This window comes from Protopterus annectens, chromosome 11.part0 (genome assembly GCF_019279795.1).
Source record: "Protopterus annectens isolate FY-2018-M chromosome 11.part0, PAN1.0, whole genome shotgun sequence".
In the NCBI taxonomy this organism is placed as follows: Eukaryota; Metazoa; Chordata; order Ceratodontiformes; family Protopteridae; genus Protopterus; species Protopterus annectens.
Genome location: NC_056745.1, coordinates 537,919,761 through 537,940,277, shown reverse-complemented (window position 1 = coordinate 537,940,277; position 20,517 = coordinate 537,919,761). Strand labels below are relative to the sequence as shown.

The 20,517-nt window shown below is 40.3% G+C and overlaps 1 protein-coding gene across 2 annotated transcripts in view; it reads left to right on the top strand.

Moving 5' to 3' along the window:
* Positions 1-20,517, top strand: part of PARVG (parvin gamma) — a 3,368,585-nt gene that overhangs the window by 877,801 nt on the left and 2,470,267 nt on the right. For both annotated transcript variants that reach the window (XM_044088047.1, XM_044088046.1), the window contains exon 4: positions 3,756-3,858. In XM_044088047.1, the coding sequence (XP_043943982.1) occupies positions 3,756-3,858 (103 nt within the window). The remainder of the gene's footprint in view (positions 1-3,755; positions 3,859-20,517) is intronic.

Here is a 20,517-nt window from a genome sequence, read left to right as displayed (position 1 = left end):
GCTCATTGTAAATGAAGCCAGCTATACTGAGCCAGAAGATATAGCAAACCTACTGGCCAACAAATTTAGCTCCAACTTTACCCCTCTCTCCCCATCAACCTTCCCTCAGGAAAATACCATCAAGTTTAACTCCGCCTGCTATCACTATGGAACAGGTCCTTACTGCTCTCTCTCTTCAGCCAAGAACACTGCATCAGTGGGTCCAGACAAAATCTCAGGATGCCTTCTAAATAACATGAAACATGATCTATCAGGCCATCTGGAACTGGTATTTAACTGTACCTCTAAACAGGCTTCATGCCTTATTAATGGAGAAAAGCAACAGTCATCCATCTGCACAAAAGTGAGCCATCTACAGACACTGGAAACTACAGATGCATAAGTCTCACTAGTCTCATATGCAAAGCTATGGAAGGAATTATCATGGAAAATGGTCAGTAATGACATAGGAAACCTCAAGATACTGGACCCCAACCCAATTTGATTTCATCAAGGGCAGATCATGCCTATTCAACCTGAGCAATGGATTAGGGCAGAATTGTTCACACTGCCTACCTTGACCTGGCTAAGGCATTTGACACAATCCCCCACTCAGGCATTGTTGACAAACCTAAGAGGATAGTTAGGTGCAATCCCTTATGTAACCCAATGGGTAGCCAGCTGGCTCACACACAGGACCCAGGAAGTTAGAATTGGAGAGTACCCCCTCTACAAAGAGGTCAATCACAATTGGAGTCCCTCAGGGATGGGTCCTGGGACCTCTTCTTTTTGGCATCTACTTCTCCGACGTCAAGGCCAACATCAGTGGCCTCTGGCTGACTAAATTTGCAGATGTTTGCAAATTAGGAGCTGTCATTGAATCATCCATTGACACAAATGTTCTTCAAAAAGGGCTCACACAGACAAACAACTGGTGCCACAGCCATAGACTAAAACCAAATGCCAAGAAATGCATAACAGTATCCCTAAAGAAGTCATCCATCCCTGGTAACTATCATATTGACAACACACTCCTAAGAGGTGACCCAGTAGTCAGGGACTTGGTGACACACATAAGCAGTAATCTAGCATTTGACCATCACATGTCTACATTAGTGAGGAAATCATTCTATGCTGTGAAACGTATATACAAAGGTTGGCATCTAGGTCCAAGAAAGTCATTGTGCCACTCTATTCAGCCTTATTCATACCTATTATTGAGTACGATGCCCCCTTCAGTATGTACCTAACCAGACATATCCAACAACTGGAACATCCATAGAGGTTCCTCACTAAAAAAATACAGGGCATAAGTAACACGTCCTGCACAGACCACCTCAATACTCTATCCCTGTATTCTGTCTCCTACAGGCTGTTGAGGAAGATGTATGCCTGGCAAACAAGGCATTGTCAGACCCCACTTTGATGGAGCTCCTGCATATTTGCAAAACAAACAGCACCAGAATTACCCATTCTAAAGACATAAACCTTACCTGTGATATAAATCGGACCTGCTGGAGAGACTACTTCTTCTCTAGAACAGACTCCCTATCCATGTGAAGCAGAGTTCCTCCCTAATCCAGTTCAAATGTAACTTGGACAATTGGATGGGGAACAGGAAATACATCCCTGGTTTGACACCTGTGTTTCTAATGGACACGGGCAGCTTGTAAATGGTTCATCTCCAAGGCCACTAATTGTAAATTTTTGACCTCCCAAGCCCCTGCTTACACTTTTCAAGGGTACCAGAGCTTGTCAAAGATTTGCAATGCATGGCTAGGCTTAAAAAGGCCCTTGTGGTTGTTAGCCTAGTAAACACCTTTGAAAATATGAATCTATGAACCTTTACTATATCATCTTCTAGAATTGTTGAGTTCATTTTATGTGGTTTTACATACATATTTATGTCTGAATAAAAAATTCCAATATAGCCTTTTCACAGTGCTATTACTCCATCACCATCTTGGCCACACCCCAGGTCAATAGGTCTGGCACTGCAGGCAGAGAATGGGCTATGAGTAAAATTGTTGTTATACTTATTTGTTTTTTATTACTATAATATTATTATGTATGTTTTTGAAATAAAATAATTCCTTTGTCTAATGTTTTAAACTTGCTGTAGTATATGTCAGTGGTGTTGGAGGAAGTATCTACATACAAAATATAAGATTTTCAGAAATGTCCGAATATTTATCTCATTTTTAAGTCCCTTACTCTTTACATTTGTGGTTTATTGGCAATAACTGGGGATTTAAATCAATAAATAATGACATACATTTGAGTTTCAGACAGCATTTCCTTTAGAAAATGCATGCTAAAACAAATCAGTTTATTCTAGCAACTTTTTAATTTTATATTAGCAATATTTAAAATATGTTCCTATTTTTTTACCCTTTGTTCCCCCCATATCTCTGAACCTCTAAGGTCAAGAAACCTGGACACATTACAAACTAACTGGGGGACAAAGGTCTAAAACTGGGGACAGAATTTAAATATTGCTCTTATAAACTTAAAATTTGGTAGAATGACAGGATTTTTTGCTGACATGCATTTTTAAAGGATAAAAAATATAAACCTCAAATGCATGTCACCATTTAGTGACTTCAAACCTTTATGATCTGCCAGAAAACCACAACTTTTATGAGGATCAATCTGATATGTAGTAGGCAAAAATATGGACATTTTGTAAAAATCTGGACAGTTTAAAATATGGTCCCCCCTTTATCTTTATCCAGATTTCTTTAGCTAAAATGTAGACAGGTACACATACCTCTTAACTGTGTTGCTACTGGTCGATCTCTCTCACATACACAAACAAACACTTTCATGCATGCAAGCACTCATACAGAAACACACACACACACACACACACACACACACACACACACACACACGCACGCACGCACGCACACACACTTTTGTTTCTTTTTTAAAACCATTCATCCACAAAGCCTTTTTCCCATTTTGCACATGGGATCGGGGTGCTACTTCAACAATGACAATCATCTCGAGGCAAGTGTTTCTTTTAATTTTACACTCATTAAATAGTAGAAGTGCTGCTTAGGGAGTGTAAAATAACTATCAAGCTCACTCTCAGTTTCATGCATGCATACGCTCACACACACAGACATCAACAGATGTACACATTTTATTTATTTTTTTTAACATTTTCTATTTATTTTAATTTTACACTCGCTAAACAGCAAAAGCACTGCTTAGCAAGTTTAAAATAATGGCAACCATTAGCTTCCTTACTGTCTCAGTTTCATGGCACCTTAATATGCTGTTGTGAGGTGGTAGACTCATTTTTCAGCAGGCATTACCTGTATATTAACACCCTGCTGGAGAACGTTCATTCTCCTATCAGGTGCTGATGTACAGGTTGCCCATTCTCTATGTTATAGTAATATTACTCTTTTGCTTTTCTTGCCCATATCTAATATATTGTGTCAGCAAATATAGTTGGTTATACATTGCTTATCCCTATATTTTCTGTATTAGTAGATTGCATGACACATAATCATTGTTATTTTCAAATGTGATTATGTCCAGTCTGTCTTATATCTGTACATCTAATAGAATTGGCTTTGGCTAAAAGGGGTCCTTCAGGTCAATTCACTTATCAGCCAATAAAAATGTAATTCAAATGAAATGCTGCAAATGAGAATATGTGTTCCAATGTGTTCTAAACATTGTTAGATTGTAGGTTAATGGAAAGAAGCAATAGATGGATATTATAGTCATAATGACCTGGCCTCTGTTTATTTTTTTCTTAGTTCCTTAATGACTGGATTAACAGTACATTAAAAAGGGAACATATTGTGGTGAAAAATCTGGAAGAGGACATATTCGATGGACTTGTTCTACATCATCTTCTTGGTATGTTAATGCCATTTTGAAAATGATTTTTTAAATGTGCATACACAACGAACTTCATATCTGATATCTATTTAATTATTTTATACAACACGATGATATATCTCATCTAAAAAACTGCATGGCCAGAGACATTACTGAAAATAATCCTTCTGCAGAAGTCTTCACTCACTACAGCCCTTGCCTCTTTTGGAAAGGAGAAGTGCCCATATGAAAAGAAGAAGATGTGTCTATGACTCTCATGAGTATCAGCAGAGTAAGATTTTACTAATTGCATGTCGTCTGTTCAACCTCTTCCCAACATCTGTTAGAGTAGCAAAAAGGTTTAATATATTCTTTTGTTAGGGTGTTTCATTTTAGACACGTCAAAGGCTTCTATAGAAGATTTGTAAGGTGTTACTCTAGTAAATATCAGTTATTTTAATTATTTATTCAACATTTTGCTAAGGCATCATTTGAGAAATGTGCTGTCTACCAAAAGAATGGTTATAGGCAACAGCATCTGTTAAATGCAGTAAACAAAGTAAGTTTGCATTGACACTGATATGTAACGAATTACACTGAGAGGTAGAGATGTGAGTGTAGAGAATAAGCCAGAATGAACAGTCAATAACAACTGACAACATCTTTTGGCAGAATGCAACAGATACTGTTGATCAAGGTGCTCATATTAATTATTTGTTGAATTAAGTAAGACATTTGAAAAACAGATACAAAATTGGTTCAGTGATGAGAAATGCAGACTCGAGTGCTGGAGAAGTGCATGGTCCATGTGCAATCAGAATAAAAGGGGGTACTGCAGAATGTATTACTAAGACCCATTTTATTTTAAATCACACCTAACAGAATTGGAATTTCACACCTAGTGCTACATTAAAAAAATCAATGCGGACTTATTTAGTGTAGTATTTCACCTGTACATATTTAGTGAATCCTGCTTTAAACAAATCCAAATATTTTGAGAACTCCAAAAATGACAACATATAAATGCTAGACTTGTTCAGCACATAGTTCTCTTCACAATGCAATTATAAATCTGTCAGGCAGAAATAAAGCTGATTATATAGTAAGCAATACATCAGACAAAAATTATTTTTGTAGTCATAACGATACCTACTTTTAATAAGAAAATGAGGTCATACGGATTTTAAACTGATTACTCTCTGTTATCATAGACAGCTTTAGGGACCAGTGAACCTTGCAGTCAATGGGGGCTCCAACCACAGAAAGTTATCTTATTTTGATATTTTGTATCATGTTTATCAAACCAGTTAAAGCTAGTGCAGCAATCGTATGTACTTAACAAACCAGATGGATAATAATAACTCTTATTTATGTTTTCTTTAAAATTCAACGATATCTCTGGTTATAGTGATAATGTTTTGTCAAGTAACTGTCGTCACAATTTCATTAAATGTTTTACCACCGACATAGTGTTCATGACTTAATTAAATTCTGATGGTTGTCATTCTTCCCACTAAAACTTTCAGTCACAGCCAGCTTTAGGCACCTGTAGCACACATGCCAACAGAGCCCCCCCCCCCCTTTAATTATCCTTACTGTGTGGGGGCACCACAAAAACTGCTTCCAGTTGGGGAAAATGAGGAAGAAAAAAAATATTCATTTTCCCATTTCATTCTTTACCTGAAACAAGGTTCTGATATAACCCTGTTAGGCTAAAGCTGATAATCAGTAAATGAATGTGAACAAGGTATGCACTAGAGATCAGTAGCCCAGAGTGATTGATCTCGATGCTTATATTGAATTTTAATTAGAAACTGGTGCTTCCAATCTTCAAGGATGGTTTTCTTTTTCAGGGAGTTGTATACATACTGACAGAACACCAGATACTATAATTCTCAACTTCTTTTTACTCAAGAAGTCTGGGCAAAGCCAAAAATAATTGCAGAACAAAGGCCCAAAAATCAGGAACACTTTCTAAACATTACTTTAATTCACTTCAAAAGTGACTAGAATAACACATTCTGCATCAACATGTATTTTTTGAATAATACGATGTATAAAGCTCTAATGTCTAGATTTTCTGACTGTCTATAATCTTGAATGGTTTACCAGCAAATTAAACTTTTTATGTAGGGCAGAGTAAAATTATGAGGGAAAATCAGGGACATTCAGGTTCATTGACAGGTATGTATTGCTATGGCTCATGTATGTTTGTGTGTGTGTGTGTGTGTGTGTGTGTGTGTGTGTGTGTGTGTGTGTGTGTGTGTGTGTGTGTGTGTGTGTCTGTGTGTTGCAGTGTAAGAGTAACAAGCTGCCTTATAATTTCAAATTTCACAATCAAACCTTAGAGGTGTGCACAGAAGGTCATTATACCTTGTGTTTGGGCTGAGAACAGCATGAGCATTGTTTCTTTTAATTTTCTCACAGACCTCACAGGTGCGCAAAAAAGGCTACTTTAGCTAGTGTACAGGCAGTGGACTGTCTAGAAGAAACAAAATGTGATATATTGAGTTAATTAATTAATATACTGTAATATAGTTATAATATAAAATGAAAAAAGTGATTGAGATGTTAATCATTCAAAATATTAACAATACCACTTGCAATTTTGATTTTAATGCATCTATAAGATGCAGCATCGAAAAAAACTCACATTAAACCTTGATACCATAGTTTTAGTTCTCAAAAAATACATGCCTCTTTAGGAAAACCTGCAAAACAAAAATATATTTATTGGCATCCATTTAATGAGATGCACATTATATAGTTTCAGTTAAACTGTGCACTGGGAAGCACTATTCTCTTGCGCCATAGCCAAATTATGGAACTCCCTCCCACCCACAATTACCTCTGTACCATCATGCACCCACTTCAAAACTTTACTAAAAGCGCACCTAAAAACATGCTGGCTATGCCCTTGCAACTCCCACTCTAATATCACCCAACCCATCCAACCACAACCTTTCTTTCCACCCCACTAACTACCTTGATTATAACAAGCTCAGATGCTCATAAGCCTAGTACTTATTATACAGCAGGAACTTCTTATTGTAACATTTGTTAATGTCTGTTATGTACTTCACAGATAAAGATTCTAATTGTCCACTGATGTACAATGTTCTTCATCTGTAAATATGTTTGTAATTAATTGCTATGTTAAATTGGTAATCGCTATGAAATCCAATGTAACTACTGTCTGTTTATTTTAACTATGGAGCTTTTTTCTCCGGGCCTCCGCTAAAAATGGACCTACGTCCAGTCGGACACTCCCGATCAACAAATGTAAATAAATAAATAAATAAATAAATATTACTGTTATCATTTTTTTCACTATCCTCATAATTATGCATCAGGCACATGTACAGGTAGCTGCCTTTGTGAGGTAGGGGTGAGGAGGCATGCTATGTATATGTATGACAGTAGTCACTTGAAATGCACTACTGTAGCCATTTGAGCCTCTGCTTTCATCCCAGTCTAACAACAGAGGGATGCGCATTTAGAGACCACCTTTCTTTTGTGGGGTGGTTGGGAGGAGGCCAGATTTATGTGTTCTCACAACAACTGCGTGGTTAGTATTAAGCCATGGACACAACTTATGTCTTCCTCGAATGAAAAAATAAGACTGAAATTCTTTTCTTAGTCATTCTTTTTGTTCAGACCACTATTGGATTAAAGGTTGGGAAAGTGATCTAAAATGCAGGTCAGAGCATCTATAACTCTATAGTTTCTGTGAATCCTGGCATAATTGAGTTATTTACTAAACTGTCTTGGTCAAGAAAGATCTGTTGAAAGTATGCAAGGAAGTTAAGCAATAACAATGAATTTATTTTCTTAATCGTAATTTCTGTTCAGGCCATCATTAAATGAAAAGGATGTGTTAAAAGAAAAACAAATTAAAATGCACTCCAGGGCATATAGAAAGTCATGGCATCTTGAGAAAGCTGATGAGTAAGGCAAAATGTGAGAAAAGGACGAAAAAAGTAGTGTGCATGGTGTGGTGAGGCAGAGATTGGAGGAAAATAGAGATGTGCACTGGAGGATGTGTGTGTGTTTGGGGCTAAAACAGTCAGCCGTGCCTATGGCACCATTCCACTTAAGTCCCACCCTGTATATAGAGCTGCTATAACGTTTCATTGTTGCAATTAAATGTCAGTAACCGTGAATGTTCCTTCGTGAGGCGTGCCAACATAGTGTGGTGCAGGCATGTCAGAATGTAACAACATTGTAGGTACAGTTCTGTCTGTGCAAAACTCTGTAGCATGAACTAAAATGTTGCTTAGGAGGAGTGGCAATCACAGGGTGATACTTAGAATGAAGTATCTAGGGGCCCCTGTGGATTTCCCTGTAGACTAATATTTCAGACTTTCCTGGTGAACAAATGTCAATAATTATATTAAATAAATAAATAAATAAATAAATAAATAAATAAATAAATAGTAAAGTGGTAGTGGTTAGGCTCTAGCTATCAGTGAGAAGTTTTCTAGGTTTATTTGTACTTTCATTTAATGCCATGGAGTAGAAAAGAAAAAAAAAAACTTTTGGTTTAAGTTATTAACAGAATTACTTAATATTCCATATATTATTAATTTCGAAGGAAGAGAAATCTCAGAACCTCACTTACTGTCTAATATCCATCCAGTTTGGGTTTAAAAGCCATGGCTAACCCATGTTTTAAGTGGGCCTGTGAAATTCTGCTCTATACTAGTTCCAAGTGGACAATACATTCTCACTGCAATAATTCATAATGTTTTAATATTTCCTGTGCATTGCACAAAATCACATAACATATAGTGTTTGATTCCCACCTTTGAAAGGGAAATTGGCTAGGCTTAAAATGACCCACAAGGACAATTAGATTAGTACTTACTTATGAACATTGCTGTAAATCAAAGAAATAAGCAACCAGTAAACTAAACTCTAGAAAGTACTAGGCTAGCTTCCCTGTAGGCCATTTTAAGCCTAGCCAGTTTCCCTTTTGGTGCTTGAATTAACTTATCCAATTTGATATTATGTTGTCCTTACCCATTCCACAGCTGATAATGAGAATAAGTGGGATTATACCACAAATAATTTAAGGGGACCCAAGCATGGGATAAAGCATTTAGGAGCTGCTTCTGTACATTAGCAGTACAGGGAACAGTCCTGGGGTAAATTTTCTATTACCCATCTATCTAAGTTGCACTTGAATATGGACAGGCATGAGCTTTGTTTTATGTGGCTGGGGGAGTCAGTTCCAGAGCAGTGGTACCTTCTGTTTCTCTTCGTCTAATACATGTTCCATATACATACATACATACATACATACAAACAAAATAAAAGAGCTATAAAACAATAAAAAAACTTCAAAGTTTATTAGGTAACATATTTAGTAACTGCTTTCATCTTAACATTATAAATTATTTCATCAGAGTCAAACAGAGAGACATACATTTATACACACACACACACACACACACACACACACACACACACACACACACACACACACACACACACACACACACACCATTTCATATATATTTATGCTTTGCTGACTGAGTCTCCATTTTATTAGCAGCTCCATTCACACCTAATTTAAATATTGTTTTTCTAATTTCTTTCACAAATTTTTTTTCTTTGATCAGTTTAGTTCTCAGACTTATGTCTGAAAACACTTCCTTGTTTCTTAAGTTAAATACTTTTTACTAATATTTCTATACTTTTGACAAGGCTTCTTCTGTAGACCTCAGGAAGAGAATCTGAATCTTTGTTTTTTCTTAAGAACTTCAACTTGCAAACCCTCTGTAGTGTTTTTTTTTCTTTTTCCATGGTTTTCCATGGTTTTAATACAATAATACAGTAGATTTGCTCTATGTTTCTTTTCCTGGTTGTCTGACCTTATAATCTACTGCATTAATTATTTTTATTGCCTCAAATGGTCCCTCACTATTAGTCAGAAATTTAGTTTCAGTAGATGGCACTAATACTAGTACCTTGTTGTATTCAAGGTTAAAGTCTCTAAGATGAGCATTCTTAAATATTTATTTATTTATTTATTTTACATTTGTTGACCGGGCTAGTCTAACTGGATACATGTCCATTTTCAGTAGAGGCCCGGGGAGAAAAGTTCCTAGCAGCAACAATGAACAAAGATATACAATAAAGTATAATTAAAATGAAATTTGGTACAATGTTAACATTAAAAGATAGAGTTATACAGAGTTATTTAGCAAGTCTAGGCTAGAAGCAAATACCATGAGAAAAAGAAAAATTCAACAGAAGATAGATAATCTAAAGAATATATATATATATATATATATATATATATATATATATATATATATATATATATATGTATATATATATATATATATATATATATATATAGGTTCATAGGTTCATACTAGGCTATCTGCCCGAGGGCATTTACAAGCCTACCCCTTTAGTTTGGAGAAACTGTGCCCATTATTTTGCTGTGCCTCTGTCGAGCAGTGACACTGAGGTAACCCCTGGGGTGTATCTGCGATCTCCCATCCATTGGTCAAGATTCCTCTTGAACAAGGCCAGCAAGGTGCTCTGCCTCACATATACCGGGATTTTGTTCCACAGCATAGGGAGTCTTTGGGTGATGAATCTATCCCTCCAGCACGTCCTATTAATAACCGTGTCGAGGTTTAAGTCTCCCGCCCTTGTGGCTCTGAGTGATCTAGATTTTTTGAGATGAAGCATGTTTAACAAATCTGGGTTTGACATGGCCTTGTATGTCAGGCACAGGTCACCTCTGAGCAAGCGGTAAGCAACTGAATATAGCTGGAGTTCTTTCAGTCGGGCAGCATAAGACAGATTTTTGAGACCCTTTATCCTTTTGGTGAGGAACTTTTGTGGCCTCTCCAGCTGCTGCAAGTGTCAGGTCAGATACATTCCAATGGGGCATTGTACTCAATCATTGGTCTGATGAGTGATGAGTATAGGGAGACTATGACCTCCCTTGATCTAGATGTGAATCCCTTCATGATAAGGTGGGCAATGTAGAAGGTCTTCCTAACTACTTTAGCAATATGAGTGTCGAATGAAAGGCTACTGTCAACCTGGATCCCCAGGTCCCTGATAACTTCTTCTGTGATAAGTGGATTGCCACCTATATGGTAGCTAGGGGTAACCTTGTTTTTCCTGAAGGGTATGACTATGCATTTCTTGGCATTTAACTTTAGGCCATGGCTCTGGCACCAGTTATCCGTTTCTGTGAGACCCTTCTGAAGGATATCTGTGTCAGATGTGTTTTCGACTACGGCGCCCAGTTTGCAGTCATCTGCAAACTTTGTCAGCCATAACCCTCCTGTGTTTGCTTGCACTTCAGAAAAGTAGATGCCAAACAAGAGTGGGCCCAGGACTGAGCCCTGTGGGACACCACTTGTGACAGGCTTTGAGTCTGACATGGCGCCAGCAACTCTGACCCTGTGGGTTCTATCACTCAGCCAGTTTGCAACCCATCTTGTAATGTATGGGTTTACATTTAAGTTGATGAGTTTCAATATATGGGTCTACTTTAGAAAACCGACACACCAGTTCGCCGACACACAAACCACCAAGACCAGATAACCGACAACACACAAAACCGACAACGCAAAACACCGAACACCATTACACCGACACACCGAACGTAAACAACACATTACACTACATAGCATAGCCACTAGCCCTAACCCAAACCCTAACCCTAAGGTCCGACACTATCGCACACTCACCCTACCTGCACCCTAACCCTAACTCACTTAACCCACCCCTAACCCCAAGGTCCGACACTATCGCACACTCACCCTACCTGCACCCTAACCCTAACTCACTTAACCCACCCCTACACCTAAAGACTGTCACTATCGCACACTTCACCTACCTGCACCCTAACTCACTTAACCCACCCAAAAACATAAAGCCCGTCACTATCGCACACTCACCCTACCCGCACTCTAAACCTAACTCACTTAACCCGTCCCTAAACTACAGTCCCTCACTATCACACACTTACCTTACCCGAACCCTAACTCCGACACTAACACACACTCACCTTTCCCACACCCTAACCCAAAATCCCACAATATTGCACACTTACCTGACCGCTCCTAACTCCGTCACTGTCGTACACTTACCGAGTCGCGCTCACACATTACCCTTGTCGGTCTTTCCGCTGTTGGCAAATCACCCTTTCGGTAAACTTACCTGTCGATCGTTTGGTCTTTGTCTTCCGCGTGTCGGGGAATCGTCGGTTCGGTCAACTAAAGGGGACCCATATATATATATATATATATATATATATATATATATATATATATTTTTTTTTTTTTAATTAAAGATGCATTCTTGTATGTCCTGGGTTTTCTGCATGTATTATATTATTATGAACAAAACAATTTTTTTTCTGTTCTGTTAACTAGTATAATGTTCACACTTTTAAATGGTGTCTCTTCATCTTGCAGAGTTTCCTTGTCTATATCAGTGAGCCCACTAGGACATCCCCTGCATAGAAGCTCAAATGGGGTAAAACCAGTTGAGGGTTGTGGTACTTCTCTAATTGCAAGCTGCAATTAAGGTAGTCATTGGGCCCAGTTTTCCCATCTGCATTGATGGCGTCCTCAACTACTATTTCAGTATTTTATTAGATATTTCTACTAACTCATAAGTATGTGGGTCATACACTGATGCCCTCTACTATTTAACTTTAAAGCTGTTATACAACTGGTGCAACATTGGTTAATATCTATTTAGGGATACCAACTCATGTGAATAGCAATACAAGCTCCCTATAAATATTCACAGCATTAATTTTACCTAACAGCACTGTGACTGGGAATTTGGTCTCACAGTCTGTTATAATTATTGCTGATCTTACTAATAGTCCTACAGTGTCCATAATGATGCATTAATGACACTTCTATAATGAACATTAGGATCAAGGGATTTCATATCCAGGATAGAGAACATGTTTCTGGCATTATGGACAGTAATCAAGGAAGTTTTATATTTATTTTATTATACCAGAGCAGTAAAATTTACCTATTACTCTGGGGATGTACAAGCCAGTGCATTTCTTTGTGTCGGTCCCAAGCCTGGATAAATGGGGAGGGTTGCGTCAGGAAGGGCATCCGGCATAAAACTTCGCCAAATAGTTTCATGTGGACACCAGTTAATATTTCCATACCGGATCGGTCGAGGCCTGGGTTAACAATGACCGCCACCAGTACTGTTAGCCAACGGGGTGCTGGTGGAAATTGGGCTACTGTTGGCCGAAGGAGGAGAAGAGGTGGAAGGCATGGCCGAAGGCAAGAAGAGAGGAGAAAGGCTAGGACTGTGGTAGTGAGGATCGGAACTTTGAATGTTGGCAGTATGACTGGTATAGGGAGAGAGCTAGCTGATATGATGGACAGAAGGAAGGTTGGTATATTGTGTGTGCAAGAGACCAGATGGAAGGGGAGTAAGGCGAGGTGTATCGGAGGTGGGTTTAAATTGTTTTACCATGGTGTGGATGGCAGGAGAAATGGCGTAGGAGTTATTTCTGAAGGAACAGTATTCTAAGAGTGTTTTGGAAGTGAAAAGAGCGTCGGATAGAGTGATGTTTATGAAGCTGGAAATTGATGGTGTAATGATGAATGTTGTTAGTGCATATGCTCTACAAGTTGGGTGCGCAATGGATGAGAAAGAAAAATTTTGGAGTGAATTAGATGAAGTGGTGATGACTGTACCCAAGGGTGAGAGAGTGGTGATTGGAGCAGATTTCAATGGGCATGTTGGTGAAGGGAACAGAGGGGATGAGGAAGTGATGGGTAGGTATGGTGTTAAACAAAGGAATGCAGAAGGTCAGATGGTAGTGGATTTTGCGAAAAGGATGGACATGGCTGTGGTGAATACGTACTTTAACAAGGGTGACATACAAGAGTGGAGGAAGATGCACACAGGTGGATTATATCTTATGTAGGAGGGCCAGTTTGAAGGAGATTGGAGACTGTAAAGTGGTGACCAGGAAAAGTGTAGTTAGGCAGCATAGGGTGGTGGTTTGTAGGATGACATTGGTGATGAAGAAGAGGAGGAGGAGCTTGAGGGTAGCACCAAGGATCAAATGGTGGAAATTGAAAAAGGGTAATTGTGAGGTGAAGTTAAGGGATGAGTTAAGACAGGCAGTGTGTCGCAGTGAAGAGTTACCAAATAGCTGGGTAACTACAGCAGAGCTAGTAAGAGAGATGGCTAGAAAGGTGCTTGGTATGACATCTGAACAGAGGAAAGATGACAAGGAGACATGGTGGTGGAATGAGGAAGTACAGGAGAGTATACAGAGAAAGAGGCTGGCAAAGAAAAATTGGGATTGTCAGAGAGATGAAGAAAGTAGACAGGATTATAAGGAGATGAGGTACATGGCAAAGAGAGAGGTGGCGAAGGCTAAGGATAAGGCATATGAAGAGTTGTATGAAAGGTTGGACACTAAGGAGGGAGAAAAGGACCTGTACCGATTGGCTAGACAGAGGGACCGAGCTAGGAAAGATGTGCAGCAGGTAAGGGTGATAAAGGATATTGAGGGAAACATACTCACAAGTGAGGAGAGTGTTTTGAGGAGATGGAAAGAGTACTTTGAGGGGTTGATGAATGAAGAGAATGAGAGGGAGAGAAGGTTGGATGATGTAGGGATAGTGAATCATGAAGTACAATCGATTAGCAAGGAGGAAGTAAGGATAGCTATGAAGAGGATGAAGAAAGGAAAGGCTGTTGGCCCAGATGACATATCTGTGGAAGCATGGAGGTGTTTAGGTGAAATGGCAGTGGAGTTTTCAACCAGATTGTTTAATGAAATCTTGGAAAGTGAGAGGATGCCTGAGGAATGGAGAAAAAGTGTTTTGGTACCGATTTTTAAGAATAAGGGTGATGTGCAGAGCTGTAGTAACTACAGAGGGATTAAATTGATCAGTCACATCATGAAGTTATGGGAAAGAGTAGTGGAAGCTAGGTTAAGAAGGGACATGATGATTAATGATGAGCTGTATGGTTTCATGCCGGGAAATTGCACTACAGATGCAATGTTTGCTCTGAGAGTGTTGATGGAGAAGTACAGAGAATGTCAAAAGGAGTTGCATTGTGTTTTTGTAGACTTAGAGAAAGCATATGACAGGGTGCCTAGAGAGGAGTTGTGGTATTGTATGAGGAAGTCTGGAGTGTCAGAGAAGTATGTAAGAGTGGTACAGGATATATATGAGGGTAGTGTGACAGCGGTGAGGTCTGCTGTGGGAGTGAAGGATGCATTTATGGTGGAGGTGGGGTTACATCAAGGATCTGCTCTGAGCCCTTTCTTATTTGCAATGGTGATGGACAGGTTGACAGACGTGATCAGACAGGAGTCCCCATGGACTATGATGTTTGCAGTTGACATTGTGATCTGTAGTGAGAGTAGGGAACATGTGGAGGAGACCCTGGAGAGATGGAGATATGCTCTAGAGAGAAGAGGAATAAAGGTCAGCAGGACTAAGACAGAATATATTTGTGTGAATGAAAGAGAGGATAGAGGAATGGTGCGGATGCAAGGAGTAGAGCTGGCGAAGGTGGATGAGTTTAAATACTTGGGGTCAATAGTTCAGAGTAACGGTGAGTGTGGAAGAGAGGTGAAGAAGAGAGTACAGGTAGGATGGAGTGGGTGGAGAAGAGTGTCAGTAGTGATTTGTGACAGACGAGTACATGTAAGAGTGAAAGGGAAGGTCTACAAGAGGGGAGTGAGACCAGCTATGTTATATGGGTTGGAGACAGTGGCATTGACAAAAAGGCAGGAGTTTGAGCTGGATGTGGCAGAGTTAAAGATGTTAAGATTTGCACTGGGTGTGACGAGGGTGGACAGGATTAGGAATAAGTATATTAGATGGTCAGCCCAGGTTGGAAGGTTTGGAGACAAAGCCAGAGAGGCAATATTACATTGGTTTGGACATGTGCTGAAGAGGGATGCTGAGTATATTGGGAAAAAGATGCTAAGGGTGAAGCTACCAGGTAACAGGAAAAGAGGAAGGCCTAAGATAAGGTTTATGGATGTGGTGAGAGAGGACATGCAGGTGGCTGGTGTGACAGAGCAAGCTGCAGAGGACAGAAATAAATGGAAACAGGTGATCTGCTGTGGTGACCCCTAATGGGAACAGCTGAAAGAAGATGATGATGACTCTTGCCTTTGTTTTATCCACCCCCAGGTGGCTTGCTAATACATGGGTGAGGGATTCATTACTAGTGGCCTATAACGTTTTGGTACTACTAAATGATGCAGAAGTTCTTCCCCTTTTTATTCGTGATACATACAAGGTTATTTTAACTGAAATTAGGGGAATGAGGCTGCACAGACATTGTTCACCATCTTTTTTTACTACCCTTGCTATGTTTTCTCTTGCCCCACTTAAGGTATTATCTTACCATTGTGCCTTTTTAAAGTTTATGTGACATATTCAAGTCTACTATTTAGGATGATTTTCCTTGCTAGCTTGCTTTGGAATGGAAAGTGTACCTTCCTGTTCTAAAAACACTGGTACTGAAGCTTCCTCTATGTCTTCCCCTAGAAACAGTAGCTATTAGCTGGGAATTTCTGGTTAAAGGCTTATAGTACCTGCATATTTGAACTGCTTCTTACTAAATTGGTACACCTTGTTTGCTGTAGCATAGACTAGATCCAGGCCTGCTGAATCTAGCTTTGTTTCTATAACTTGAGCACTAATCCAGGCATTCTTTAAAGTGTTCAATTGTATTTATTACTGCTTGGTAGTAACTTGATTAAAGTGTAGCTATCATTCTAAGTCTTTTGGATTAAGCACTTGGGCTCAGACCAGTTGTTTTATATTAGGAAGGTTTGTGGCCTGCACTGTGGTGGCAGGACAGGTAGCTTACATCCTTCTAAGTTGGGAAATGCTGATTGAGGGCTCAGTGTCTGTTATTCTAAAAGTGTATTAGTTCTGGTTTAAGCACTTGGGCTTCAGGCCAGTTATTTTACATTAAGAAGGTTCGTGGTCTGCACTCTTGTGGGAGGAGAGGCTGGACTCTGCCCTTCTGAGCTGGGAATTTCTGGTTAAAGGCTTATAGTGCCTGCATATTTGAACTGTTGCTTACTGAAATTGGTACACCTTGTTTGCTGTAACATAGACTAGATCCAGGCCTGCTGAATCTAGCTTTGTTTGCATGCTTGTTTGCTTGTTATTTCCCTGAAACACTAATTCCACCTAAAACACGGCTTTTCAGCGCTTCTGTGGATCCCTAGTGACATCTGCATTGCTTACTGTATTTATTTCCTTGTTTCACTTGAAAGAAAGTTACTGTTTGTCATTTTTTCATTTAAGTTACCTGCAATTATATAAGTCAGCACTAAAAAATTAAAAGCACTATACCCTGACAAACTCCCCTTGAGTACCTTGTTCCCCATTGGCTCTTTTTTTTCAGTTATAAAGGAATTCCCAATACTATTCTAGTATGTCCAAAGGTCAGTTGTCAATCTCCTCTCCGGTCCAGCTGGTGAATCTGGGAATCTTGAGGCAATGTTACAACTGCCTCATGTACACAGACAACCCTCTCCTCCTCCCAACAAATTCCAACACATGTGAGAGATGCAACCATATAGCCAAACTGGAGGCTAAGCTCTCTCAACTCAGTACTGGTGAAACCTGTCAGGAGGAGAAGGAAACCACACTCACTACAATTCCAGTCTCACATAGACCTACCACGACAGCAAACCAAACACATAAACACACAAAAACATACTCGGAGGCTCTAAATAAAAATCTGCCTAAGCAGCAGAGACCTCCAAAGCAGACACCCAAGCAACCACTACCCCAAAACAAAACACGTGCAACACATAGCTCAGAAAGCCAGTATGCCGAACAGTCACAGCCCTTAAGGCTAAACAACACACCTGATACACTTGTAATAGGTGACTCAATCGTCAGGCAAACTGACGTCCCGCTCATCAGGCTGAACAAGGAGAAGGTCATGGTGAGCTGCCTGTCGGGCGCTAGGATCCGCCACATAACACAAGCGCTTAGGTCACTCCAAGGCAAGTACAAATATGACTCAGTCATTGTCCATGCTGGTGTGAATGACCTGAGATGTACCTCCCTGGACTACATAAAAAGAGACATAGAGGAGCTCTCTGAGCATGTGGCCCAGGCCGGTATGACCCTGACCTTGAGTAGCATTTTACCCTCACCAAGAATGATGCCACAATATGAAGACAAGATGATCAATTTCAACAATTGGCTTAAGTATTGGTGTCATTCAAAGGGGATCCAATGCCTGTCAGCCTGGGATGACATGCTCGACAAGCCACGATGCTTCGCTAGGGACGGCTTGCACCTGTCACCCCTGGGCTTTTGGATATTGGCAAAGGCTCTTGCTACCACCATAGTGCCTTTTTTAGGCAAGGCTCAAAAGACAAACCCACCTCCATAGGTATCACAAGGGAAAAGAAACTAAGAGTAATGCTACTCAACGCCAGAAGTCTAAACCTCAAGATGCATGCACTCGAAACTCTCCTTAGCATGGAGAACATCGATATCTGTGCAGTAACAGAAACCTGGTTCAAGGCTCCCGAGAGCACACCAGCACTACCAGGTTATACCTCATACCATGCTTTTCGGCCTCAAAACTTGGACCAAACCAGAAAAGGAGGGGGAGTATCAATATTCATTAAAGATACCCACACCTCCAGGTTGGTGGCACAGCACAAAGCATCAGAGACTATGCATGTGCAACTAACAGTGGGTAAAACTGCCTTCCAGTTTATAGCCTGCTACAGACCACCCTCCCAAACCCAGGAACCCCATTCGGCCTTCCTGAGAACACTGGAAAATATGAAGGTCTCTCCAAACACCATTATATTGGGTGACTTCAACTACCCAAACATAGACTGGGAGCATTACTCTAGCTCCAACACCCTAGCTCAAAGGTTCCTAGAATTTATTAACTCAAATGCTATGGAACAACTTGTTACCACTCCCACAAGAGGGGAAAACATACTGGACCTGATCATCACCAACATGGGGACTCTATGCTCCAGACCAGAAGTGTATCCCTCACTGGTAAGATCAGACCATACACTAATCTCACTGGATATTCACATCCCGACCCCACCCCCTGCCCAGAAAACCACAGTGAAAAACTTCAATAAAGCAAATTTCACACTCCTCAAAACTGAGGTGGAATCCTTCAAAGCCTCCAGGCCTGTGGAAAATACGGCCCAGACCGCAGAATCCTTTATAAACGTATTCTATGAACACCTTCAGGAATGCATGGATCATGCAATCCCAATTAAAACCAAGACCCAATCCTCCAAAGGCAGACGTCCTGTCTGGTGTACCCCAGCCATAAACAAACTATACAATAGAAGGAGGAAGCTACTACATGATAGAGCAAAATCCCAAAAAGGGAAGGCATCTCTGATCAGTGTTAGCAAAAAACTACGGGCACTCATAAAATCGTCTAAGGCCAGCTTCGAGAGAAAAATTGCACAGGACACTAAGGATAATCACAAGGCTTTCTTTAGTTATGTTAGGAACCTGGGTGGGAATTCCCAGATATGCTCAGAATTAGTCCAAAATGACAAAAAATACACCAAACCCATAGACATTGCCAACATCCTAGCTGACAGGTTTAGCGCAAACCCCCCCCCCCACCAAAAGGGCAAATATCTATCCCAGCAGAGTGCTGCCCCCCTGACATCTCAGATGCTCAGGTAAGAGCCGCCCTCTCCAAAGCAAAAAACACAGCATCAATGGGACCAGACGGTGTCCCGGGCTGCATCCTACATGAACTCCAAGAAGAGCTAAACCCAAACATAAAACTACTGTTCAATCTCAGCCTTACCACAGGATATGTACCAAAAGAGTGGTGTACAGCAATAGTGGTCCCTCTCCACAAAGGTGGTGCCTCAACGGATCCTGGAAACTATCGCCCCATAAGCCTGACTAGCTTGGTGTGCAAAGCTATGGAAAGGATCATCGTGGACCTCATAAAAAAGATATTGGGGACCTATAGACACTGGATCCTACCCACTTTGGCTTTGTTAAGGGCAGATCCTGCCTCTTAAACCTGGTTGATTTCTTTGAAACAGTCACCAAGGCCATTGACGAGGGAAGGTGGTCCACACAGCCTACCTGGACCTCGCAAAAGCCTTCAATACAATACCCCACTTGGGCATTATAGATAAGCTCACCGGCTTAAATATAAACCCCTATGTCACTAGATGGGTTGCAAACTGGCTCAAGGACAGAACCCACATGGTTAGAATTGCTGGAGCCATGTCAGACTCCAAACCAGATACAAGTGGTGTCCCACAAGGCTCAGTCGTGGGACCTCTCCTGTTCGGTATATATTTCTCGGAGGTACAGGCCAACACAGAAGGACTGTGGCTGACCAAGTTCACAGATGACTGCAAACTGGGTGCTATAATCAACTCTCCAGCCGACACAAGCATCCTCCAAAAGGGCCTCATAGAAACAGATAACTGGTGCCAGAGCCATGGCCTCAAGCTAAACGCCAAAAAGTGTATAGTCATCCCCTTTGGCAAAAACAAAGTGCCCACAAATTACCACATAGGTGGTAATCCATTAAGTTCGGAAGAAGTAATTAGGGACCTGGGGACCCAGGTTGATAGCAATCTCTCATTTGACAACCACGTGGCCAAAGTGGTTAAAAAAATTTTATATAGCCCACCTAATCATGAAG